At 45.3% G+C, this 26,937-nt stretch overlaps 1 protein-coding gene and 1 long non-coding RNA gene across 12 annotated transcripts in view; one reads left to right on the top strand and one right to left on the bottom strand.

Annotated features, from left to right (window-relative positions):
* AMOTL1 (angiomotin like 1) overlaps window positions 1-26,937 on the bottom strand; it is a 146,468-nt gene that overhangs the window by 24,216 nt on the left and 95,315 nt on the right. For all 9 annotated transcript variants that reach the window (XM_077867488.1, XM_077867495.1, XM_077867487.1 and 6 more), the window contains 3 exons: window positions 24,409-24,700; window positions 17,692-17,836; window positions 16,430-16,519 (listed from right to left, as the gene is read on the bottom strand). In XM_077867488.1, the coding sequence (XP_077723614.1) occupies window positions 16,430-16,519; window positions 17,692-17,836; window positions 24,409-24,700 (527 nt within the window). The remainder of the gene's footprint in view (window positions 1-16,429; window positions 16,520-17,691; window positions 17,837-24,408; window positions 24,701-26,937) is intronic.
* On the top strand, window positions 4,024-26,641 carry LOC144295080 (uncharacterized). 3 transcript variants are annotated; one of them, XR_013362480.1, is made up of 4 exons: window positions 4,025-4,805; window positions 6,258-6,359; window positions 23,246-24,184; window positions 24,368-26,641. It is a non-coding gene; the product is annotated as an uncharacterized LOC144295080 (long non-coding RNA). The 3 variants fall into 3 exon arrangements; XR_013362479.1 differs by having other exon boundaries at window positions 4,024-4,805; window positions 23,246-26,641; XR_013362481.1 differs by lacking the exons at window positions 23,246-24,184; window positions 24,368-26,641 and adding an exon at window positions 10,731-10,900 and having other exon boundaries at window positions 4,027-4,805.

Below are 26,937 nucleotides of genomic sequence, written 5' to 3'. Positions count from 1 at the left end.
CTGGATCAGTATTATTTATCGAAGACATTTTTCCTGTTAACAAAAGCAATACAGGGGCATCTGGGTGGCTCTATTGGTTAAGTGTCTGCCTTCAGCTCAGGGTCCTGGAATTGAGCCCCACGTCAGGCTCCCTGCTCAGCAAGGAGTTTGCTTCTCGCTCTCACTCTGCCTTTCCCCTCAGCTCCTGTGTTTTCTCTCTCAAATAAATAAGCAAAAAAAAAAAAAAAAAAAAAAAAAAAGCAATACATTTTATTTTAAAAATAAATTAGAGGGGTACTAGGATAGCTCAGTCAGTTGGGCCTCTAACTTTTTTTAAATTTATTATTTATTTATTTATCTGAAAGAGAGAGAGAGTGCTAGAGCAGGAGCAGGGGGTAGGCGGTAGAAGGAGAGGAAGAAGCAGACTCCCTGCTGAGCGGGGAGGGGAGCTAGACACAGGACTCAATCCCAGGACCCCGAGATCATGACCTGAGCTGAAGGCAGATGCTTAACCTACTGAGCCACCCAGGCCCCTCGAGCCTCTAACTCTTGATTTTGGCTCAGGTCATGCATGATCTCAGGGTCTTGGGATAGGGCCCTGCATTAGGCTCTGCACACAGCAAGGAGTCTGCTTTCCCTCCCCCTGCCTCTAAACTGCTCACTCTCTACCAATAAATAAATAAATAAATAAATAAATAAATAAATATTTAAAAATACATTAGAATATTTAGTCATGTTGTTCATAACACAGAAAAACCTGAATGACTCAATGTATAAGATTAAGGGATTGGTTAAATAAACAACTGTAAACTCTACAAGAGACTAGGTTGCATCCATTATTATTAAGTAATATTTGTGAAATGGAAAAAAACTTCATTATTGAAAAAAAAGTGGTTACATAAACCAGGCGCATACTATTCCACAGTTGTTGAAAACAAGGCATATGATTACAACAACAGCAATAAGAGTTAGAGGTTGGTTTCTATAGGCCCACACCACTCAAAGGCTTCAGACAGGTTGCTTGGATTTTTTGGCAACCCACATTAAAACACAGAGAACCACAGTCTGGAAGCTGCACTGCATGTGCTAGTGGTTTCATTCATTCATATTTCCTGGTGGGAGTCACCCATTAATTTAACAAAAAGTTATCAAACATTAAGGACCAGCCCTGTGGGCACTGAAGCAATGGAAAGAATGCTGTGCTTAAGGAGCAGGAAATGTGCCTTTGAATACAGGGCTGGAGAATTAAAAAAAGACACTATAAGCCTGCAAATATCTACTAACAAAGTCACAATTTTTGAGCCGGAAGGGATCATAGGAAATATCCCCCTCCACTTCCAGTCCTGCTGCTTTGATGAGTGAGAAAAGGAAAGCCCACGAGCAAAGGCACTTGTCCAGGTCCCCTTGCCAGCTGGCGCAGAGCCACGGCCAGGATCCAGGTCCCCAATGTCCCAGTACAACGCCCTTCCCCGTTGACGGTACTGCCCTTGCATTGTGAGGTCACGCCAACGGGATCCGAGTGCAAACGGAAAAGTGTCACATTGGCAGACTGAGTAGCCCTGTACAGCTCAGCAGTAGATGTACTGCCTAGAAACAATGGCCTGCCCTGGGAACAAAAGGAGGCCACCAAGATCCTGACCCTGAACACGAAATTTCTCCTGGCCTATCTGTGTGCCTCACTGCAATAACCAACTGCCCTCCCTTGTTCTCCTTTTCAATAGCATTTGAAATGTTGCCTCTGAAACTTCTTTCCTAATCCGTGGAGAATGGCCATGTGAAAGGCCTTAACAAGTGGGTCAGTAGCAGCTCTCTGCCTCTGCACCCCACCATCCATAGCCCTAGTGACCCAGAGCATTTCACTGCACAAAGTCAATGGCATCCGAACACTAGCTGCATGGGTTTGGACAGCATCTCAATAGGCATGGTGCCCAGTGGCCTTGTCCGGACTCTGGAGGGCACCCAGGAGTTACTCAGCATGCTGGGGAATGAACCACTGGATTTCAGAGCTTCTGCGTGCTTATCAACCTAAGTGTAAAAGTTACTCTCTTTGCTAAGGGCAGCCAAGGACACATTAATTTTGACCAGAAGACAGTAAAATGATAGACCAAGCTCAAGACTAGAGGCCACAATCAGAGCTTCTTGAGTTTTGAAAATCGATGGTCACAATTATTGCTGTGTCACGATGACAGCTATTTAGATTTCTGAATTAAATATCCCTCCCCCCAACATGCACACTCGCAAGCATGCACCCCCACACCCTGGATTCCAATATTTGTTATTTCCTTAATATCATACTGTGGCTAAAGCACGCACCCCAACATCAGAAAAAACTGGATTCAAATCTCAAGCTTACCACTTTCCAGCTATAGATCTTATGTATGGTTAACCTCTCTGAGACTCAGCAACCTCATCTAATCAAATCTCATCTAATCTCTCTACCACATGAGAAAGATAACATCTACATCACAGTGCTGTTTGATGACTCTGTTGTTGGAAATGAGACATATAAAGCATAAGGACCTCAATATCCTAGATATCTGTTTTGGTCATTATTGATTTCCTGAGCCTAGAACAGCACCTGGCTCAAAACTGTTGAATGAATGGATGACTCTCTACTGTGCATTGCCAGCTGTATAAAGATGGTAATTCTTGTTAGCTACTAGGTATTTCCTGACAGCCTTTGTCATACAGCTGTCATACTCTACCACTGAAGCCACCACTCATCAGATGGCTGATGGACTGACCATGGACACCCCCAGCTCAATACTCTGCTCAGACTCCCCAAACCTCACAGGGACATGAGACAAAGACATGGGTATTGAACGAAGACTCCATGAACTCTGGACTGCTGTCCAGCCCTCTGAAATTCAGGGGTGGAAATATCTGTTATGAGTTTGGTGACCATGGACCTCAGGCTGTAGCAATATCACTTGGTATCACTCACACTAGCTCAGAACTTCCTGTTCCTGTTCCCTTCCTCCACGGATAGGGAGTAGAGCTCGCCATGGCAAAGTTTTAAAAACAACGTTTGTTACAGTAGTTAGAGTAACAAAACCTGCTTATGTTTGTTGAACGAGTATTGCATTCCAAGAATGATGACTTTATTCCTTTTAACTATTCCATTTCTTCTCAGTTTACTGGGGGAGGCTGGCACTGCTATTATTGCCACTTTCCTGCTGAGGAAAGTGACCCTTGGGTTAAGTCACCTGTGCACAGAAGTGGGAGTGCTCAATCAATGGCAGAGTCAAACGTGTCTCTGTGTCTCTCTAGCTCACATTCAAGAGCACGGGGCTGTATGCCTCCCCCACACGAGCAGGCAGAGGGCAGAATTGCAAAATAAGAGAAGCAGAAAGTGCACGAGAGCTCATTGATGCTCGTTACTGCAGGGATTTAAGTATGTCACTGGCCATATCATGTTTCTCCAAACCCAGCAATCACATGACTATCCATTTACAACTATGAATTCATTAGGCCTCTAGTACATGGAGGCATCAGAGAGTGTTGAGAAAAGCATGGTTCTAGAAGCAAACTGCCTGCTTCACATTTAGCTCCACCATGGACAGTTCTGTGACTCTGAAGCAAATGAACGTCTTCCTGGAATCTTCGGCTTCCTTGCCTTTACAGGGAGGATCACAACAGTATCTACTTGACAGATGCAAATGGTTATTAAGGACCCAGGTAACGTCGACTATGATAATCCTGTGGTTATCGTTGGTGTTTCTAAAAGTCTGATCAATTCTGGAGCTGCAAGATGATGAGTCGGTTGTGGTGTTCTACTCTTAGGCAGGAAGAGAACAAGGACACAGGCGAAGGCAATGGGACAAGCTTCTCTAATACACTCACACAGGTGCCATGAGAGCTCAGAGAGGACATCTAATTCAAGCTACCATGTGAGGGAGGAGAGGCCATCAAGGCAGTGAGCCTGTGGATGGGGGGGTGGGGGGCCTGTGACCCTGGAGACACAGGTCGGAGGTATGTCAGAGCCATTCTAGATTAAAGGCCATCTCTTAGGAGATGCCAAGGGAAGAGTCCCATGGGCAAAACCACTGCGTAAGAAGGTCCCTTCAGCTTATTATTAGCTAAGCCCCTTGGGATATCTCAAGAAAGACCAGCCTCACACTGAATTTTTGGTTGGGCTCCAATGTATATACTGAGAATTCCTAGAACAGGCAAGTTGACACAAGAGAACTCTTGCCCAGAATGGTCTGTTTACTCAGTGGATATGAATTACCCTGAAATGCGTGGAGCAGGGGGTTGTTTAGCCAATGGCTCTGGTCCCATTTACACAGAGGATGTCTGCTCCTATACTGTTTATTCTGGAAACCACAGCAGTGGCACAGCTTCGTAGCCAGGCCGACCTGGTTTGATTCTGGCACTTTCGCACAGTGGTTTCACCTTGGACACATGAGATGTGCCGGACTCCATCTCCTCAGATGGAACTAGTGAGATGTCCTCTGCATGACTGATGTGAGCTTTAGAGCAGCTCACTGTGAAATACCTACTGTGGCGCTTGGCACGTACCAGACATTCTATAAAAAACAGCAAGAGCAGACATATTACTGGGGGCTTACGATGCCTTGGACACCGTGTCTTGAGCTTTACAACAGAATTTTATTCTGCCAAGCTTGACTGCTGGCTGAACCATGGCATGGTGGGCCCTAGCAACCTCTGTTGAGGAATTCCAAGGATGGAATCCATGGCAGGGGCGGGGTGTGTGGGGGTGTGGTTTCATAGCACCGTGTGCTGCCCTGCTCATTTTTAATTCAGCACTCCAACTTACGGCTGCAGTTGGTGAGCAAACAAAGCTGTGACCTGGCTCTTCCTAAGTAGGTATCAATTTCTAGGCCTTTCCTGATATAACAGGTTTTTGAGGAGTTTTTCCCTGAGCCCAATGTAACTGGGGGGCTGGGAGAGTCCAGCTACTGCCAACTTTACCAAGGGTCCTGGGATCGAGTCTCACATCGGGCTCCCCGTGAGGAGCCTGTTTCTCCCTCTGCCTGTGTCTCTGCCTCTCTCTCTCTCTGCCTCTCATGAATAAATAAAATCTTTTTAAAAAATTAGAATTTACTTTCAATTTAAAAGGAAAAGAGAGTGTCCCTTTTACACAGTACTATGGCAACACAATGACTCTAAAATACTAATTAGTGTTCAAGGCCCACCCTGAAGGTTACTCGCTGCCTGAGGCTTTTCTGATTGCTTCCATAAAGCAGATCTCTCCTACAAAGGAGAGCCCAGACATTTTGTCGAGGGGGCGCCAGGTGGAGGGAGTTGTCCAACGAGTCCTTACCATCCTCTGCCTTGTATTTCACGGACAGTGGCCCACGCCTACCTGTCTGACTCTTCCTACTGAGCGTACTTCACACTACCTTTGTAGGATGGTAAGAATCTAAGACAACAGGAGTATTTCACGGGTCAGAAGCTGTGGCAGGTTATTGAGGAAGAAGATGTTACTGACACATATCAAATTCTAACTCAGTCTTTAAAATAAAAGTTTAAAATGCTAGTTTTCAGGTCCTTATCACCAGAAAGCGACAAAACCTAACCAGAAAATTTTCTATTCATTTAATGAACAAAAATAATACATTTTGGTCTTAATATCTATTTTTGTTATACAACAGAATATATAGGTTGTTATATAAAACATACAACTTATATTTTATATAAGTTATCTGTTGCTCTTTAATGTCCAGGCCTCAAAGGGAATTTGTAGCACCAAAAGCAAGCTACCTTAGCTATGATGTGGTAGAAAATATTTGAATACCAGTAGTTCTCTTCAATTTAATTTTCTATAAATACGTTCTCTTGAATACAACATAATCTCTTAAAACACAATTTTCTCTGATTTGGTCTTCATGTTGCATTTTAGTGCTGGAAACTGTACTTACGTGATTCAGGTATAATTGATGGGTGTGGGGTTTTTTGGAACCTACTCAAATTTATGACCTATGCAGCTTACTAACTTGCTTGACTGAGTAGACATCCATGCATTCACTCAGCTTCCAAAGGTATGGTTCAGTCTTCAACTTTTATTATTGTTTTTACTTGAAATAAAAATGTACTGCTACTTCCCTGTCACTGCTGACAGCAAAATAACGAATTAGGCAATGAATAGCACCACATAAATATAGGAGGTACGGGGCACTTGGTTTCGACTGTACACATATTTGTGAATCAATTATAAACCAAGCTTTCTATAACCATCAGAGAACAGAAGCCTATTTTTTGTTTTTATTTTTTCTTAATATATAAAGATGAACCACAGACACTTCTACTTCCAGGCACCAGGAAGAAAGGCCTACCAGATAGTGTGGCTCCCTGTGTAGAAAACCACCATAAGACCTGGACATGATACAGGGGGCAGTGATGTGAAGACCCGGAGAGTGAGTAAGCAGACACAGGGACAGAGGCAAGGAAAAGGCCCCAGAATCCACCTGTGCTTTACCTTGATTGTGGTGGTTGCTACGTTTCCTCATACTGCATATGTGAAGTGTATAAATTTTATTATGTATATAGGTACACAGTATATACTTCTATCTGTTTTGATTAAGACATTCATTAAGGCATTATTAGAATATATATACATAGTGGGGCACCTGGGTGGCTCAGCTGATTAAGCAGCTGCTCAGGCAGGTCATGATCTCAGGTCCCAGGATTAAGCCCTGAGTCAGGCTCCCTGCTTCTCCCTCTCCCTCTGCCTGCCCTCCCCCCTGCTTGTGCTCTCTTCTCAATCGGTCAAATAAATAAAATCTTTAAGGAGGAAAAAAAGAATATGTATGTATAGAAAGCTATGATTTTCAAATGGGTCCTTTGGATGGCAGATAAGGTTTAACACCAGCGCCTGGCCCAAGGAGACATTTATGCCGGGGAAGCTGTTTTACCCTGGGCAACAAGTGGTTCCTTCTAGGGCTGATCGAGGACAAAGAAATGTGTTGTCTGCAGCTATATTTTCTGCCTCCTTCGACTTCGGCAACACCTCTCATTGTCATTTTTGTAACTTGCTTTGAACTGATCCTTTTCTTTCTCTTCTTTCTACCAAACCACAGTCTTTGTAAGCAAAAAGAAAATTAGTAACAGATGCAAGCTTATTTTTAATGGTCTAAGACCAAATTTTCTGGACTTAAAACAAACACTTTGTCCCCTCAAAGTTCTCTGATTCCATGAAGATCCAGCTGTATGCTCTCACTACAATTTGTGAACCAAAAATAGTTTCATAAACGAATTGTAAAGGAACTGCACCACAGAATTACTCATTGTACTCTGCTTATTTTTTATTTTTCATCATCTCAAGAACAAAAAGTTTAATTTCATAGATATTTTGAGAGAACTTTTTTTTTAAGACTCTAAGCTCTATTCTGGTCTCAACAATTTTTTGTTTTTGTATTTGAAGAGAGATACTGGATTATCCAACAAAGCCTTCTGTTATAATTGGCCAGGGTTCAAAGATAGATGTGTAGAAGTCAGAAGCACAGAATGTTAATTCCAGTAGTTAGAACTCACTTGAGAAGACCCAAAGACATTATTATTATTATTATCATTATTATTATTACTTTTATTAAGTCACAGTGCTGGGCTTAGTAATTTGCAACCAAATAACACTTCTGGCAAGGGATTATTTACATCCTCCTACTATCCCAGATTCTTCTTGAGATAAAAATGTGAAATCTTTGGGCACCTGGGTAGTAGCTCAGTGGTTGAGCGTCTGCCTTCAGCTCAGGTCATGATTCCGGGGTCCTGGGATCGAGTCCCGCATCAGGCTCCCCACAGGGAGCCTGCTTCTCCCTCTGCCTGTGTCTCTGCCTCTCTCTGTGTGTCTCTCATGAATAAATAAAATCTTTTTTAAAAATGTGAAATCTTTCATCACCTCTAGAGTCAAAAGAGATTACCTTTAGAGAGAGGAAGAAAAAAAAATAAGGAAGTTTCAATTCTCATCATGGTTTAGCCATTAAACACCTATGGGGCCTTGGGGAAACTACTGGATCATTCTTGCTGCAGTTTCTTCATTAGTTAAACATGCAGGCTACACTAAACGAGTTCTAAAATCACTGGGAGTCCACCACTGCCACGGCTGACATTACAACCTCTTTGTGCCTCCTGATACACAAGAAGGGCTTCCCCACACCTGCTCAATACAAGTTTGGGCTCCACACTCAGAACGACCTGTATTCAAAACCTGTCTACTCCACTCATCACCTTGTATGGCCATGGACTGGCCACTCAGCCTTCCTGGGCCTCAGGTCCTTGTCTGTAAAATACCTGTAATACTGAACTCACAGGTTGAAGGACTAAAAGACATCATGTACCTACAGAGACTAGCAGAGTGCCTGGCATATACAAAGTGTTCAATTAATGTTGGCAGCTGTTACTGTTCTTTGATGACCACAGCCAAGCTGGCCTGAACCATGACCTGAAGAACAGATACAAGGGAGCAAATCACAGCTACACTTAAGGATAAACTTTTAACCATCAGCTCAACAGCCTCTGACAACATTGTCGTTCACAGTGGCAATCAGATGGCTTTTTTAAAAAGGTTTTATTTATTCATGAGAGACAGAGAGGCAAAGACAGGCACAGGGAGAAGCAGGCTCCATGCAGGGAACCTGATGCAGGACTTGATCCCAGGACCCCAGGATCACAACCTGAGCCAACAGCAGACACTCAACCACTGAGCCACCCAGGTGCCCCTCAGATGGCTGTTTAATGAGCTCTGGTTCAGAGCATACATGCACTGCTGGTGACCATATTTGTGACCTTCAAGGTCCTCTCCATAATCTGCAGCCTTCATCTCACAGAAGGCTGCTTATGACAGGAGTTTCTGGTACTAAGAAACTCCTGGTACTGGTACTAAGACCTCAGTATTCCAGCGGTTGTTTCCCCACCATCACCCACAGGCTGATCCTGCCCAGCTGTATACCCATCATTAGCAAATTCTGGATCCTCACTGGTAGCTAAACCCAGTGACTGCATTCCTACATGTCTCCGTTTATCTAAAATGATGATCATCATGCTCACCAGATTAGGGATCAAGTAAAATATGACTCCCAGGAAAGACATTGACAGTTATATCTTGGTTTACAAATTTGGGCAATTCATAGAGCGAGATCTAGGAACTACTTCAGGAGGTCTTTCTTTTCCACCCTCCTTTTACTGAGGTTCCTGTTTTTTCTCTCCTTCCTTGACTAGTACCTGGCACAGAGGTCAGCACATCATGGCCTCCAGACCAAATCCCACAGCCTGATTCTTGATTCTGTAAATCAAGTTTCCCTAGAACTCAGCCATGCTCACCTGCTTATAGAGCATCTAGAGCAGCTTCCAGGCCACAGGGACAGACTGGAGTAGGTATGGCCCCCAAGCCTAAAATTATTCACCACCTGTGGCCTAGAACACGGCTAGCTCAGAGTGGACAGCCAATATCTTTGGTTAAATATCATCGTTATTTTATTGACTACCCAACAAATATTTATTTAATGACTCTAAGGGCCAAGCGCTGTACCAGGTTCTGGAAGTACAAAGATCTAAGACTGCAACGGTGAAGAGAGATGGGGCCCCAACCCTCATGCTGCGTATGGTTTAGGAAGGAAAGACAGAACATGACCATCCAAACAGTTATTTATGTACAACTGTGATGAGCATTTACAAGGGGGAGAGTACCAGGAGTAGGAGGAGGATATAAAAGACTTCACTTTATTCTCAGGAAGACTTCCCTGGCAATTGCCATTTGATGTGAGCTGAGACCTAGAATCCTGGATTTCTTGGTTCTGAACAGTCAGGGAAAATGAGAGTTTCCTGACTTTACATGAAATACAAATAGACTTTAGCATGTTTTTCATTTTGGGCTTACTCCATCCATCCATCCATCCATCCATCCATCCATCCATCCAGGAATTAGTTAAAGAAATGTGGACCCTAATAAAGTCAAAGGCATTTGATTTTTCAATCCCCTAAGAGGAATGCCAAGCAACAAAAAGTTTAAGACCAACAATATGACAATCATAACTCATGTTCAGTTGTTAGAAACCACTGTCAACGCACAATCAAGAGACAGTTCTTCAATCAGCTCTGGTTCTTGAAGCACAGAAAATCAGCCTAAATTTAATAATGTTAATTTTCACACTTGGGGAGATTTGATTGAACATAAACAGATGCCCTGCAGCCTGAGTGTGCATCTGATTGTTGGGGGTTTGAAGTTTCTCAGCGCTGCCTGTCAAGGTTGATCAAGTGGTTTCAGCATGCACCTGCTCTGCTTTCCAAATTCAGCAAGGCTCGGTGAGCCATGCAGGCATTCTTCAGGAACATGGCCCATTTCCCCACCCCAAAAACTGTCAGGCCGTGGCAGAGAAGGTGGGTGCTGAGGTAGATGGAGGGAGGATGCAAGGAGGTAGGAAGCAGCCTTACAGAATAAATGCATTTTATAAAGTCTTTGCCTTTCCAGCACTGCTTATCCCTCAGAGCCCTGTTGGTTGAATCAGGTTTATTCTATTTCTTTAGAAAAAATGGAGGTATAGGGACATGAAGGAACTGTCTTCAAGTCACTGAGTATATTAGTGAGAGACTAGGATTTAGAAGATGTAGCAACTGATCCGAAATTATTTGCTTAAGCCTATGCCTAACAAAACCTTGATATTTAGGACTGCACAGTCCTATTAAACATAGGGGTTGTCTATAAAGAAAGTCAGTTAATTTAGGGCAAGAAAATTTTCTCTACTTAAATGATACTGCCTTGGCAGGCTTCATGGTCCCTTCCCTTTGCCTAGGCTCTCATCTGGGGTGTCTGGAATGGTGTACGGATTGGTCAATGTGAGCACCTGGCCGGTTGCTATGAAAATCTTCATATACCACAACCAACTTGCATCCTCAATACAACCACAGTGGAGTCAAAGAGAAGGAGTCAAGGAAACCAAAGTCAACTGTATTAATACCAACTTTCAGGAAAAATACTATTAAAAAATACTATTAAATTCTGTCCTTACTAGTAAAAGGTTTCCCTTACCAGGATAGCTTCCTATATATACCAAAAAAGGAAGCTTCCTATATACCAAAAAAGGAAGGAGGGAGAGTTGAAGCCAAAAAGGGAATCTGGGCATTTTTTTAAAGGATTTTATTTATTTAGTTGAGAGACAGCACATGCGCATGCAGGAGCAGGGAGAGGGGCAGAGGGAGAGGAGGTAAAGGAAGAGAATCTCAAGCAGATTACACACTGAGCATGGAGCCTAACACAGGGCTGAACCTCAAAACCCCGAGATTACGACCTGGGCCAAAACCAAGAGTCTGATGCCCAACTGACTGAGTCTCCCTGGTGCCCCCTGAGCATTTGTAAGTGTCTTCTATTCTGACAGTTCTTTTACTAATTTGCCTCATGTCTTCAAGTAACTGAAGATAACCCAGTTATCTCTAAATATGACTGGGAGATATTGAGCTAAAGAGTATATTTTGATACTGATGATGTAGAAAGAGAATTTCCAGCCTTATTGTTATGAGGGTTTTTCCACTTTCATTCACTCCCTTAATACACATTTATTGAGTGGCAGGTGCATGGAAAGATTCAAGGGCTTTCAGTGAGGGTTGGGGATGGGTACTGTGGTTACTGGTAAAGAATGTCTACAGTTCTCCCATCTAGAGGAGGGCATCTGTGCAAATAAATCCCACCCATATGGAATGCAGATGGAACAAGCACTGCAGTGGGCTCTGCTCCAAGTTGGGAGAAGCTATAAGCACCAGCAGGCCCAGAGGAGGGGAAAACCAAGCATCCATACGTGACAACATCTAACCTGTCCTTCCTAATGAAGCCTGATGGAAACCTACAACGGGATGTAATGAAACCCAGTGAGGATTCAGAACAATCTCCTGATGCTCCATGTGGGTCAATGGAACCAATGTTTATGTCACTGTAACTTCTGTCTTGTGTTTCACACAAGCCCTTCTGGGAATCACCAACACTAGATGGGAGTTCTTCCAGGAAATTACATTAGTCTCTTTTATATTCTACAAGGGACAGAAAATCAGTGCCTCAAACAGGATTCAAGAGAAAGATGATGATTACAAGATGCACGGAACATGGCAAATCACTGTCATTCTTAAAATAAGTTGGTCACAGACAGTTTTTGGTGTTAATTTCCAACTCTGTGAGAAATACAGGAGAAATCATATCCATATGGTTCTGACTTATTCACCCATTATTCAAAAACTTAGACAAATAACGGAATGTCCAAAACATCTTTTTTTTTTTTTTGTAAGAGAGGAACACATTTAACAGCTAGAATCTAACTTACATAGACTAAGGTTTAACCAAATATGATGAGCCTATGAGGCCTCAAGAACCCCAAAGAGATGGAGACAAGTTCTTGCACATTGTGGAACATGGCTGATTGGGTTTTTTAAAAGATTTTATTTATATTTTCATGAGAGACACAGAAAGAGAGGCAGAGACATAGGCAGAGGGAAAAGCAGGCTCCCTGCAGGGAGCCTGATGCAGAACTCGATCCCAGGACCCCAGGATCAGGACGAGCCAAAAGCAGACACTAAACCACTGAGCCACCCAGGTGCCCCAAACATGGCTGGTTTTATCCTGGAATCACACACATATGCCACAGCTAATCAGCTCCCACTCAACTCGAGAACGTGATAAGATAATCTCTACCAGTCTAGTTTCCCTGTATCTAATATTTTATTTTTGGCTTTTTGGCCGAAGGGCATGGGAATTCTGCAGAGTTATCAGTTTTCAGAAAGAAACTGAGAAGACAGAGCTAAGAATGACGACAGACATTCCCAGGACACTGCCTTTGGTGGCCAATGGCCCACCTCTGCTTTGTGTGTGTGTGTGTGTGTGCGTGTGCATGTGAGAATGTGCACAAGCGCATAGGTGCAAAACAAACAAATGGGAAAACCAGGGATTTCAGCAAGGTAAAAGATGTTAAAGGACAAAGAAGCCCCAGTTTCACACAGACAGACAAAATAAGGATTGTCTAGATGTCCTGTTTTTCAGGAGCAGTTCAGTTACAAAAATATTCAGAAAAATAAACACACAAATCCAGAAAACAAATAAAACTGAATTCCTCCAAAGCGAGTGATGCAACACCATGAGGTGATAGAGAAAAACAACTCCTCACAGTCATCAAACTCCTAAAGACTTCATTCAGTGCGATTATTAATACAGACAAATTTCATGACCAAAGGGGGTCAGAATAATCATCCGGTTTAGTGTTCATTTCAACCTGTAGAGCTAAGTAGTAAGCACACCAGCAATCTACAAAGGTCTTTGTTGGGCTCCAACTTAAGAGCCTTGAGTGTCTTCAAAGGCAAACTAATCTGGGCAACAGGGATATTTAGTGATGGGCCCTTCGTTATCTGAGAGAGCTTTACAAAAGCCCTACTGGCCAACTGTACTACAAGATTTCCTTGGGTCTTCTTGGCCCTGGACTCCTAGATTCAACATGAACGCCTAACAAGAAGTCCAAATGAGCCAGTCTCTACTTTCTCCTTCCCTCTAATTTTTCCATTGGCCAACGTGTTTGTTCTGGCCTTCACAACTTAGCCTTAGCTCCTTGGCTTGTGTTATCCAGAGGAGTTACCACTGTTTGGTCAGCAGTCTTTATTTCTCTTACCCAAGGGCTAGAATCTCAAAAGATTCACTTGAAAAGGATGGTTCCTTTTGAGTGCACAATGTTTATAACTATTATTACTAAGCACTTAAAAAGTCTTTTAATAATAGAGTTTCTAAAAGAATACAGAAATGGGACACATTAATGACGAAGAGAGATGGTAATTCCAGCCTACCCTTCTGTCACACCAAAACCTGACAGAGGACACTGCCCATCACCAGCCTTCTAGGTATGTCTGCATCTACTGTTATACCTGTTCACTTAGCTACAGGCTAGAGCGAGAGATGACTCAACATACCCAAACCTTTACTTGTTAGCTAACCCCAACCTGCTTCTCTTCCTGTTTTTTGGTAAAGGGTGATCATCTATCCAGTTGCTCAGTCACACCCCTTTCTCTGGCTCTCTCACTGCCATTATTCAACTGGTCACTGAGTCCTGCTAATTTTGTCACTTACTTCTCTGTCCCCTACTTGCCATCACTACTTCTGTCTTAGGTGAGGACCCTCTACTCCTCTTGTCTAGATACCAAAATATCTGTTAACCTGTCTCCTTACCTCTAAGTAGTCCCTCGTAAGTTTCTCTTCTACTGTGCCTCCCAAATTAGCTTCAAAAATATACACCTTGTGGACAGTGAAATCATAAACACATTTGAAGAAAACATAGGTGAGTATTTTTACAATCCTGGAGAATGATAAGCATTTCTAAGCATGATATAAAGCCTAGGAGGCATAAATATGGTTACTTAAAAATATCTTCTATAACATAAAGAACATTATAATCAAAGATTAAAAAGAAAACTGAAGAAAATACCTGCAACATATACAATAGAGAACATGTTCATTTCTTTCATATAAAAAGAGTTCTTACAATTCACTAAGAAAAAAATCCTATCTGCAAATTAGAAATAACATCTCAAGTCCATCTCTTGCCACACCAGGAAAGGAAGAGCTATGCAAATAATTACAAAGTTGTGATGAAGGCACAACTATCCTGTAAAGACTAGGTATTGAAAAGTTTGTTAGATATCACTGGTAGCAAACCTGCTTCATATACCCTGCCTAGATTCAACTATATTACACATTGACACTGAGATACCTTTAAAAGGTTGAAAAATGCCTCTGGACTCTCTTGTTTATGCCTTTGGAACAGTGAAGCATGTTTGCACAGAACAAATCATTCCCTGTAAAACTGGAAGGCCCTCTTTGCCTTCATTATTGATGTTTTGGGTTTCTGCCAGAAGGTTAAAGTTTTCAGGAACATTTCTCAACTCACACAACACCAAATCTTAATATTCCATTAGCAGAGTCTGGGCTAGGAGGCTACAGCCAATGCCCCTCAGATGAAACTAACTGGCTTTTCCATTTTGACCTGAACTAAATGACAAAATAATATCCCTTGACAAGAAGGTAGAGTACCAGCAGGACACTTCCTCTACCCAGGCACATGGTCATCCAAAAGCCATATTTTAAAATCCTAAATGCAAAGAGTACAGATGACTCTTCTTTTGAATGAAAGCTCAGATGAGATGGTAGATCGACTGCACCCACAAGAAGAGAAAAACTCTGTTAGGAAAGCTAACAATTCAAGACACTGATACAGCTGTTTATGTAAATCTGAACATAGGCCAAGTCATCTACTGTAAGACACTCAAGGAGTCTGCCGCAAAATCCCTTGAAGTATCAGTGTCCATTTGCCAAAACAGAATTTAAAACACGAAACTGAGACCAATAACTAGAGTGCTACCATGAATAAATTTGGGGGAACCAAAGGAGCTCAAACCCAACCAAACAGTATTGGAAATTAGAAAATTTAACTGATTATTTCCCAGCCTTGAAAACATATGGCTGTACTCAGGAGCCAAGCGTCAGAATACCACCATTGTACGAGGCATGGCATTGTACGAGTTCAGTCATGTCTGAACACATGACTTTCTGTGGTGGGAACCAACTATCTTTAGTTTGTGAGCTCTTGATCTACAATGTTGCTAAGAATGCTGATATGGGGGCACCTAGGTGGCTCAGTGGTTGAGCCTCTGCCTTTGGCTCGGGTTGTGATCCCAGGGTCCTGGGATCGAGTCCCACATCGGACTCCCCACGAGGAGCCTGCTTCTCCCTCTGCCTGTGTCTCTGCCTTTCTCTCTGTGTCTCTCATGAATAAATAAATAAACCTTTAAAAAAAAAAAAAAGAATGCTGATACAGAAATAACTTCAATTTTCTAAATAGCTTCAAAAAAAAGAAAAGAGTAGGATTTTTACATTTATGATTATAATGGGTTTGCAGAGATTCAATCTCTGATCAATGGCTTCTCAAAACCTATTTGTTTCTATCATGTGCCTCTGGTTCGATGAATAAAATATTCTCCCAATATATCTAGAGGTCCAGGGTGCCAATGATCATTTTATTCTGGACTGCAGTGGGCTCAGTGACTTTTGGAAACAAGCACCACACATGGAGATGCATGATAAGACTCTCGGTACCTTGATGCTGCTAGGGGCAGCCAGTCCGGAACTGCTCAATCTGAAGAGCACAAAACATGCCAGGAGGACCAGATCCCAACATGGGCCTCCTTCCCTCTCTCTAAGTGGTGAGTGCCAGGAAAGACTATGATGTTGCTATTTCCTGGAGGATGTTAGAGAGGAACCATAGGTCAGAAGGACAGAATAAACGTTGCTGAAATAATAGAAATCAGCCTTGGCTTTGTGTCTGGCAGACCTAGGCCCCCTCCAACAGCTTCTATGCTACATGAACCAACAAGGAGCAAACAGCCTACTTAAAAACCTACTTAAAATTAACACGACTCTTTCCTCAGGCCCTCATTTTTTAAGAATACCAATTTGGAGAATGTGGAGACTCACTCTGGGAAGCGTAAAGCCCCTCTGTGGCTCTGTCTTCATGCCCATCGTATTCTCTGCTAGACAGCTGCCTATTGGCAGTCTCCAGGCGATCTGTGAACAGAAAAGAAATGGTCATGAAGAAATGCATATGGATTTAAGTCACCATCCCAACCAGAAATGACATAGGTGCCAAGAGCTGAGTATGCAGATGCTAAGGCAGGAATCCCAAACTGAATCACTCATGGGGAGAGAAAAGAGTTTCCAAAATACCCAGAGAAAAGTCTTCAGATGCACATTCTGTCCCTTCATGCAGTCTAATGTCAGCAGCAAGAGGCAGCTGAGCACAGGATCTGACAACTGCATCTCTGCCTGGAAGGCCAGGAAACTGTTTGGAAGTCCTTGAAAAGGGGCTATATCTCCTTGGCCTCAAACCCAGTCCTAGTCTATCCCCAACCACCAGTCCTACGTCTAGCCAGTAGTGGGGAAGCAAAAAAATAGAAATAACAATTATGTAAAAACCAAAATTTTTTTAAAAAGGCAAAATGGACCCAATGGATGAAGATTCTATCTACTGAGTTCTATCTTTGCTCAAACCACTTGGTTTGAGACAAGGCAACCAAAAAGTGCCTGGGCTCGCTGGAAGACAAGTAAAATGTTATGGGTTAATCATTCTGTGTGTTGGAGACTGCCAAGATCCTACAGCAGGTAGCTTCCAGCTTTCAAGGAATTTATACATGTCTACTCTTTTCACAACTGGGGAATTTTTTTTTTCCCTCCAAGAGGGATACTGTCTAGCTCTATCTTCTATGCTACATCCAGCAAGTATTGAGTGGTGGCTTTCAAAGTGCTACCAAATGACTCAGCCTGGTGTGGGAAGGGTTGGGCATCCAACATTGGTGTTTTCACACAATCTCCTTTGCAAAGTTATGGCTAAGTACTTTTATTTTGTTATTTTTTTAAGATTTTGAAGTTATGTTTTTATTTTTATTTTACTGAGGAAATCTGAAGCAGATCATTAGGTATTTTTAAAGCAGAGAAGGAGCTGCACACGTATACTCCCTCACCTTCAGGAACTCGTGCACAGAAGTTGCCACCTCTTGGGCCTAGGGCAGCAACCCACAACCCGCAACCCACAAAGGAGAAAAGAACAATCTTGTTCTTTGAGCGCCCCTGCCCCAGGTGGCTGGACTTCCCAGGACTACTGGACACACTGTGAACCCGAAGCCAGGCTACAGCTACACGGGAGTCTGGGGTGGGGAGCATGCAGATGGGGCCGGACGTGCCTCGGAGGTCTCTGTTGAAATCATGAAGCCTCCGGATCTCGCCTTCCAGTTTGTTTCTCATCGCCTTGTCCAGTGATTCTCGCTTGGTAGTGGACTTGACCAGGCTCTCATAGGCTTCTGAAATTCTCTGAAGTTCTTTTTCAAACTGAAAGAAAGAAGTGACGTGAAAGTGAGATTCCTGGCATGCTCCCATATTGCATTTGTTAGCCTGCCTCTCTGATACTCCGGGTGTGAAGGCCATGTTGCATGTCTACACATCACAGAGTCGATTCCACAACCCTTCTGCCCGCTAAGGGCCACATCAGGATCCTGTAAACAGCAGGTTCTCAAGTTTGGCTGGACCACCTGATGCTACCAGTAGAAGTCTCTCAGTACAAGGACCAGGGAGGGGTGAATTTAAACCTAACTTCAACCTCCTGTATTTTGTATGGCAATTTATAACTAGTATTATTCTTCTCACTTTAGGAAAGGGGAAAATGTTAATGTACAGAACAATGAAAAGACCACAAGCAGAACCCGCATTTCCAGACTCCAAGTGCACTGCTCTTCCAGGGACCTCCCCCCTACCCCCCAAGGAATGTAAAACCCACACGAGAAGAGGCATCAGTACACAGCATTTTTAGCCCTTTGTCTATGAACTTATCTACATAAGGACTAAAGACTTGTATCTAATTACATACAAACGCATCACAGAAAACCTCTTTATATGAACGAATTGAAAGATATGGAGTGAAAATCGTTCTTTTTTCATTTTTCACTAAGTCAAGAGATGTATGCCTTTAATCTCTGGCAGATTTAAATATACAACAAGTAGCTGTAATTGTTCTAGCAGGAGTCTCCTATAGTAGTGCATTTTTTGAAGTAGACATCAACTCTCATTTTACTCTTGCATCGCATAAATGTAGGAGAGGAGCATGGAACCTCCATGCGCTGCTGCTCTGAGTTGGACCAGAGGGCAGGTGGGGAGGGCTGAAGCACTAACACCCCTCACTGGACACCGAGACCTGCACTGTGTTTTCACTTGGTCCACAGGAGAGCCATGCCACCAGGAGCCAGGCTCCCTCACTGCCTGTACCTCAAACTGCTCAGATCAGAAAGTCCCTGCTGAGATCCCTAGAAATAATACACATCCTGATACAGCAGGTATCTACAGCACGTCTTCTATGTGCCTGGGTGCCAATGATACAGAAACAAGTAAGATCATTTCTGGTCTTGGGGAGCTCACGGTCTAGCACTGGCCTCTACCCAGGCACACGTGCTTCTCCAAGCAACATGGTCAGGGCTGTGGCAGTTCTGTATGCTCTCACAGAGCATACAGTCGAGATAAAGTCACTTTGCAGGGGTAAGAAGAGGTTTCTCTAAAAAAAAGATTTCAGGGGATGCCTGGGTGGCTCAGTGATTAAGCATCTGCCTTTGGTTCAGGTCATGATCCCAGGGTCCTGGGATGGAGTCCTGTATCAGGCTTTCTGCAGGGAGCCTGCTTCTCCCTCTGCCTATGTCTCTGCCTCTCTCATGAATAAAAAAAAAAAGGGAGATAGATTTCAGAGAAAATGTCACTTAAAATAAGCCTTGAAGGATGAACAGGACTTTGCCAAGCAGGAAAGGCCAAAGAGTGCCATTGCCAGAAGAAAGGGCAGGAGCCACGGCACAAGGCCATGAAAGAAAGTGTGTGTCTCTGATGTTAGAGGTAGTCCAGGGACGAGAGCGGGACATTAGGAAGCACCTCGGCCCAAAGGAAGGACTTCAGGGGCATGGGAGGTAGATTATGGAGGGTGGAGGGTTATAAGCAGCTGGGCAGCAGGACCCTGTCTAAGGTTTTAAAGAGATACCACTGAAGGAAGAGGTTGTGCATGGGGGTAGGAGAGGAAGCCAGAGGAAATGAGCCCAGGTGAGAAGCTCACATGAATAGCTTGATGACAGGCGACAAGGGCAGGAACCAGCACAACTGAAAGAACAAACTGTAAAGATGCTGATGAGTCAACAGACCTTCGAGAGTGCTCGGGATGGTAAAGGAGAAGGATGAACAAACACACACACAAGCATTTGGCGCTTAGAAGACTAAGTGATGAGACAGCCCAAACAGGTGACAAGAAGCTTTCACAGAGCCAGGAAACCAGGCTGGGTTCGGAGGCACCCTGTCTGAGGTGCCTGCAGAGCCTCTGGCAAGCATTTCTGGGGAGCAGGGTTCCACCAGAAGTGGGAGAGGGGTTGTGTCACTGTGTTGCTGTGTCCAGATGACAGCTGAAATTAGAAAGCGGAGACCACTTAGGGAGATGAGCAAAAGATGAAAGAGAGCCCAGGATGGAGCAAGTGGGGGGAGGTGTTGGGGAGGGAATGGGGGGATGGAGGGCGGGGGTGGAATATCCACACTGCTCAGCAGGTGCAACAGAGGAGCCAATGAGCGAGATGGAAAGCCGGCAGTGCCATAAACTTAAGGAGAGAGGATGGGGTCAGTGCCCCAGAGGTTACAATGGAACCAGGAAGACACATCTGGGAAGAGGCCAGTGAGGAGGCTGGATATCATGGGGACTTCCACAGAGTGGCCACCAACCACCATGGGATCTTCCCAAAGGTCTCCTCATACCAGAGCTGGTTCTTTCATGGGACCCCTCCTTTCAACAGGCCTTTCTGTTTCTTCCAAAGATACCATGAATTATTGGTAACAGGGCAGCAGAGAGAACAACATGTCCTGACTCCTGTTCATAGCCCTTCCCACAAATTATGTTCCTTCCTTTTAATTTTTGTTTTCCAAAGAGATAGCTCCAAAATGTACCACCATTTCTATGTTAATTTCACCTAAAAATGATGGCCGTTGTTTTCAGACAGATGGGCATGTCTCAGGGATGGACAGTTCTCTTCGGGGGCCAAAGGGTGTCACCTTGTGCTAGGGAAGCCAGCACAGACCCTGAGGCATCCCCCAGGAGGCTGATGCTCCTGCTTCCCATCCAGGACAACCAGGAAGCCTTCCCTCAACTCCACAGGACACAGGAACTTTTCTGGAGTTGATTTCGTTCACCTGCCCGGAATTCTGTTGTGCATGTGACTGTCACATCTCCCATCTGTCAACCCCTTGAGTGTAGAAACATCCCTCAGGGCCTACAACGGTGCCCTGTCCCTGACAAACACAGATCAATGAATGAATCTTCAAACGTAGGACTCTTAAAGACAGACTCAGGCACTAATAAACTACACCCGATTGTGCATTCGCTCCCTTCCGCAAAGAATTTCCCTTTGCACACTTAGGAAATTGTAGGAGCCCTACAGTGGCATGGTTTACTCTTCCAAAACTCAGGACCCGGGATATGCTTGTAGCTGCCCAGTAAGGCCAAGGGTCTCAGTTCAGAACAAGGTACTTCCTGTGGGAAGTGCCAGCTGTCATGATGGAGACATTACTCCCCTTTGGTGTGGTTAGGGAGGACAGAGCTATGGCCAAGGTAGGAAGTTCAAGGGGGTGCAGATTTTGATTCAGCAAAGGGGAGACTTTCCTAACTATGTTTTCTGGAAGTATGCCCAGTAGGGAGCTTCTCTCCTCTGGGCATTCAAGAAAAAGATGAATGATCTCCCTTCAAGGACATGAAGCGAGGATCCCTAAGGGGTGGGAAACTGGCAGAGAATTTTAAGAATGTTCAGTCTAAAGCTCTATGATTTGATTGTACACTCCTTCAGAACAGGAACCATATATCTTCATGTCCGGAACATGTGAACCCCCCCTGATGTTCGTTAGAGATGAGGGGAAGGCTGGACAGGCTGGCTTTTATATAACCCACCCACCCTCAAGCCTCCCAGGCCAGTTCAGAGTCCCAGTACAACCCAGTGAAGACAGCCCTGGGTTTGCCTCCACGGCACCCACCTACCTTCCAACCGATGTCAGGAGGCTTTCAGGCCAAGTGGCATAGGCCACGGAATCCCACAGGGAAGCACTCCCTTGTTCCAGAAACAGAACTAGGAGCAGAGTGGGAAGCCTGGAGAAAACCTGAGCCATTCCAAGTTCTAGATACTGATATCTTCCCTGGGCCCCTTCAAGCGCACAGCCCAGAGACCTGCAGGACAAAGACCGGCCACAGATGGCCCCATCAGAGCCACCACTGCTGCACTGACCACAGACCAGGGTCTTGACGCAAGCAAGCCCAGGGAACCATCAATACTGGCTCCATCCCTTCAAATGCCCATGTGTGCCTTGATGACTTCTGAGACCGACCCTCCCAACAGCCCACCGTCTGGTCCCACTAATTAGGTTTAGCTATTAATTAGGTTTCAGGGAAACTGGGAGGAAAGAGGAGCAAATAAGTGACCAAAAGGAAAACCTACAAATAGCTTCTCTTTCTGGGGGTCCTCAGCCGTCATTCCAACACCAACAGCGATAATCACCACCTTGCACCTCTCTGGAAACAGGGTCTTCCTCTCTAGGCCGCGCTCTGGCATGCTCACACTCTCAGTTTAGTCATGCCTTCCTGCTCTGTTCCTGGCTAGGGCCTGTCGTAAAAATTCATCTATTTCCGGTTTTGCCCTTACAACGAATCTCCACGAAGGCTCCCAACACCGTGAGGATCTGAGACTGGATGTTATTGCTGGCACTCGGTGGCCACATCCTCTGGCACTGTACGTGTCTCCACCTGAAGCAGGGTCATCCTCACCGAGAAGTGAGGTCATCATCTCATCCGATGGTCCCCGCCCCAGACTTGCTGACAGATGAGCCAAGCCGTGCATCCCATGTGCCGGGAAGACCTGGGGCAAGGCCCACCTCAGGGACAAGCCACAAAATGTTAAGTCACAGACTCCATGCAGCCCTTGGGTCTCTTGCTCCTAAGTTGTTAACAAACAGCCAGGGAACTACTGATTAATACAGCAGTCTCCAGCAAAACCTGGGTGTTCAAACTAACAAGTCCAGTTTGATATATGACTGGTTAATGATGTGATGATTATAGAACCATTTATAATATTCAAGGGACAGAAGGAGTTTTGAGTTCCAGAAGGGAAATAACTTTTGATTTTTTCCTCTTTCAATCATCAAAATCCTTTTGGCCACAATGTTTAAGAATTATCCCCTGTGCAGGGAAGCTGAGTCCCTGGGAGATTTGATTTTGTTTTTCAAAACAGACATGTGCACTGAAATCAAGAGGGAGACGTTTTAACAGATCAGTGAAAAGTACATGTTAATAAAGAAGTCAAGAAAGAAAAACAAGACCTCCCAATTTCTGCATCTTCCACGTAACTATTCAAAGACAGCCAGGGAAAGACCCAGAACCAAACTGCGCTCAGGTGGGTAAGACAGGTCTGCCACAGGGCTTTGTTAGGGAGAAGAAAGGTCTACTTATTTCCCAGGAGGGACTGGGAAAGTTCCCTCTCAAAGTTCCCAAAGTTCAGATGGCGCCTAGAAGGAAGCTGCCCCGGGAGGTATACGAGGCAGGCTCGGGCCTGAGCAGTGACTTACAGCCAAGGCCACGAGACAGTGTGCTGGTTTCCCAGCTGCTGGGGTACGACTAGGGTGGGAGTGAGGCCACAAACTTTGGGCAGCCCATTTGTTTCTGGCTTTCATTTCTTTTTTTCCCTCCAGGGAAGGCATCCAGAACTCTCTAAGCCAAGTCTGGTCTTGACTCCAGAGAGCTGCAGACCTTTTCGGTGGAAGCTCTGCACGAACGTGCTGGGGCAGATTCTGTCTGTGAACATTTGTACCATCAAACCCACTGCTTCCAGCCATGCAGTGCCAGGAAATCAGAGGCCCTGACCGCTCCAAAATGCTGACCAGCAAAAAGACCACACCTTAACCTAAGAGGTGAACAGTCCACTGGCCAGCTAGCCGGGAGCATTAACTGTCACTTGGGACCAAATGGCAATGCTCCTGTAGTCAGGCAGCGTTTCTATTCCTACCTTTTCTCTTTATAAAAGCCTCTGATTGTCTAGGACAGAGCCAGGTACTTAGACTCTTATAAGACCACTCCTACCACACAGGCCTCCTGGCTTCCAGAAAGGAAACTCTAGTGCCCTGTGGCTCTGCTGCCCCAAAATACCCTATATTGCCTTTGCCCCCTTCACTCTTCTGTTCTCCCAGAGGAATTTCAGAGGCTGACGCGTGGGTCATCATGAAATCACTGCCTACGCCAGTTCACCTTGCTGGAGGCTTTCCTACATGGCTCTCAGCATAAAGCTCTACGAACGAAGGCCGCCACACACCCTGGTGTCCCCATGACACCGACATGGGCTGGAATTGCATGGCATCTCCCCACCTGACAAATGCCAAACAGAAGGATGGATGGTGGGCAATAATTGGGACCATGCTGCTTCCTGCAGAGACCAGCTAATGAAACCAACACAGCAATCATTGAGGTTCCTGGATGTCAAAACAAACCTGTCTCTCCCAACTCACTCCTCTGTGTTCCCTTCAGCGCCCCCTCTTCCAACCGTCCACCTGGGGAAATACTACTTACCTGTGGGTCTCAGACCCAAGGCCACACCCCTACCATACCTCCTGCAAGCGCCTAACATTCTACTGCAGGTAGGAGCTTGGGTGACATGCCCACTTTGGGACTATAAGTTCTTCTAAGGCAGGCCCTGTATCCTATTTCTTTATCTCCCTAAAGCTCTGCACAGTGCCTGGCATCAAAAGGGGCTGCTGCTGGTCACTGCGTCAGTGCATCCACCACCCCATAAACAGGTAAAAAAATTCTGTCCCCTCCAGAGAACCATCTCCCTCTCCTGCCTCCTACGAAGGTCACATACCTTGTGGAGCTTGTCAGCATTGTCGTAGTAACCCTGAAGTTCCTGGTGAAGCACCCGGTTTTCCTCAGTGAGGATCTCCACCATCTGCTGGGCTCGCTCCACGATGGCAAAGGCATCAGGACCAAGCTGCTGGCTGGGTGAGGCGGCCGGTGGAGGCTGCGGAGCAGCCAGGGTCATGGGAAGCGGCAGTGGCAAGGACACGGAGTGCAGTGGCCCGCTGACAGGGGGGTTCTGGGAAGACATCGGGCTGTGCTGCTGTACTGTCGACGGGAACGGGAGCTGGCAGGGACGGCTGCAAGGGAAGCGGAGACTGGGCATGAGACCCCGGGAAAGCAGTGGGAGGAGAAAGTCCCAATGAGACATGGACTAGCGACAGGCCCCTGCTTCCACGGGTCATCAGTGCCCTGTGCTGGCAGGTTCGGCCCCTCACCCACAGACAGATAACGTGATCGCCCTCTGGATCAGCACCGTTTTGGTGGCCAGGCCCTGCTCTCACGAAGCTCATGTTCTTGGGGACAGAAACAGGCAAGTCATCATGCAAAGCCAGGTCACTGCAGAGTAATGGGACAGGAGGGACTGAGTGGCTAGTTCATACTGAGAGGTCGGGGAAGAGACGCAGGTGCCTGAGCTGAAGTCTGAATGGCAGACTGGATAGAATTAGTGGCTGGGGAAAGGGGGCCAAGGGGAGGAAGATAGCATTCCAGGTAGGGGAATTAGCAGGTGTATGGGGCCTAAATCAGGACTTAGCCAAGCACCAAGCACGAGAGAGAAAGAGAGAGAGTGAGAGAGAGAGCCGATATGAAGCAGCATCAGCAAAAGTGGTACAAGGGAAGACCAGGGCAATGGGCGAGGGCCTTTGTAAGCCAAGGTCAACCCTGTGCTTAGGGTGCAGCCTATGGCCTGTGGGGGAGGTGGCCAATGAGTGGTGTGGGGATGGGACGCACAGTGGCTAGAATGGACGAAGGGCGCCCCGCAGGGAGGCCAAGGTATGGCCTAGGGGAGAACCCAGGGAGTCTCACGGGGCAGTAGCAGGAGGGAAAGCAGGGAGGATTTCCGGATACATCTGGATATATCACGGACAGGGAGAGAGGTGAGGAAAATTTAAAAATCACTCCTAGATTTGGGACTTTACACCAATGGACGGACGAGGGTTACCTTCCAATGAAATGGACAAGTCTTAGGGAAGAGACAAGTCTTTTGTTTTGATTTGCCAGGCTGAGAGGTCTGGGGCTCTTAGCCATATTATAAAGAAGGTTCAAAGCCCAGGCACTAGCTCCTCAATCTGAAACCATGAGCTGCCATCTCTGGCTCTGTCCCAGTTGTCCCCTCATCGCTATTCTGTTACCTGTTCCATAAGAATCGTCGTATTTTCTCTCGCCTAAGCCAAGGGCTCCCACCACCACCTCTGCAGGTGGAAGCAGCAATGATGATCTAGGTGGCTAGTTCTTCAACTTCAGCTGCCTGTCTTCTGCAGACTCAGGAAAATTCATTTTTTAGTGACCTCCCTGACCTTTTAGGTCTCTCAGTCTGGGAACTGGACTGTGAAGAATTATCAGCATCCCTAAACTACCCACGTTCTGCATCACAGGGTGGAGTCCTCTGGAGATCCAGCTCCTGCTTCCAATTCTTGACACTAATGTCTCCTCTCGTGATTCGTGGCCAGCTGTAGCCAAAGCTCTCAGAGTCCCCCCACCCCACTTTCCCCAAGAGGCTGACCTGGCCTTCTATTTTCCTTCTAAATAGATTTGCAGGAATGTTTTTGGATGCTGTCAGCCTCTATATTGCTCATTTTGTAAGCATCTCTTGTAGCCAGGATTCCTCCTGGCAGCTAAATGTTGCATCGCACTCTAGAAGAAAATTTGGCGAGGGTCACTTTAGCCCTCCCTAAGTGGATATGCAGACATTCATAAAGATGACCTCAGAAGAAATCCAGCAGATCCTAACAACATGACCTACCAAAGGCCTTGCTTTGGTAACAAAGACCAGAGCTCTCAACCTCACTCAGAAGGTATTTCCCAACTAGATTTCCTTAAGCCTCCAATCAGGAAGCCCCTTCCATTTCCTGTTGGATCTAAGTTCCCCAAGGCAAGGTGGAGAACCACGGAGCTCAATTTGATCCTTGAATCCTTAAGTGACCTCCATCTTCCAGGCATTTTCAGATTTCAGGAAAGAATGCTGTCAGTGGGGAGATGTGAACCACCCCTCCTCCTTCCCGCTCTGTACTATATATAACTGTCCATCTATCTCTTTAGAAATAAAATGTTTCTGCATTTTGATAAATTTGTGCCCCTTCTGTGCTGACAGGTGTATGTGAATATGTGTTGTCCTGTGTGTATGACGTCCAACTCCATGGCAAGGGTGAAATGCTCCTGAGTGTTATTCATAAGGCCCAGTTTTCATTCCAGATTACAAGAACTCTTATCAAGTATGGATTTCCCCAAACCCCAAATCTGTTATTGAAGAAGTGTACCCCTACAGGCTGGCTAAATCCTACGGTGTATTTTTCATGGAAAGAGGTTGCCTTGGCAA

Source organism: Canis aureus, chromosome 23 (genome assembly GCF_053574225.1).
Source record: "Canis aureus isolate CA01 chromosome 23, VMU_Caureus_v.1.0, whole genome shotgun sequence".
Taxonomy (NCBI): domain Eukaryota; kingdom Metazoa; phylum Chordata; class Mammalia; order Carnivora; family Canidae; genus Canis; species Canis aureus.
The sequence above is the reverse complement of the archived record's forward strand: the minus strand, read 5'-3'. Positions and strand labels throughout refer to the sequence as shown.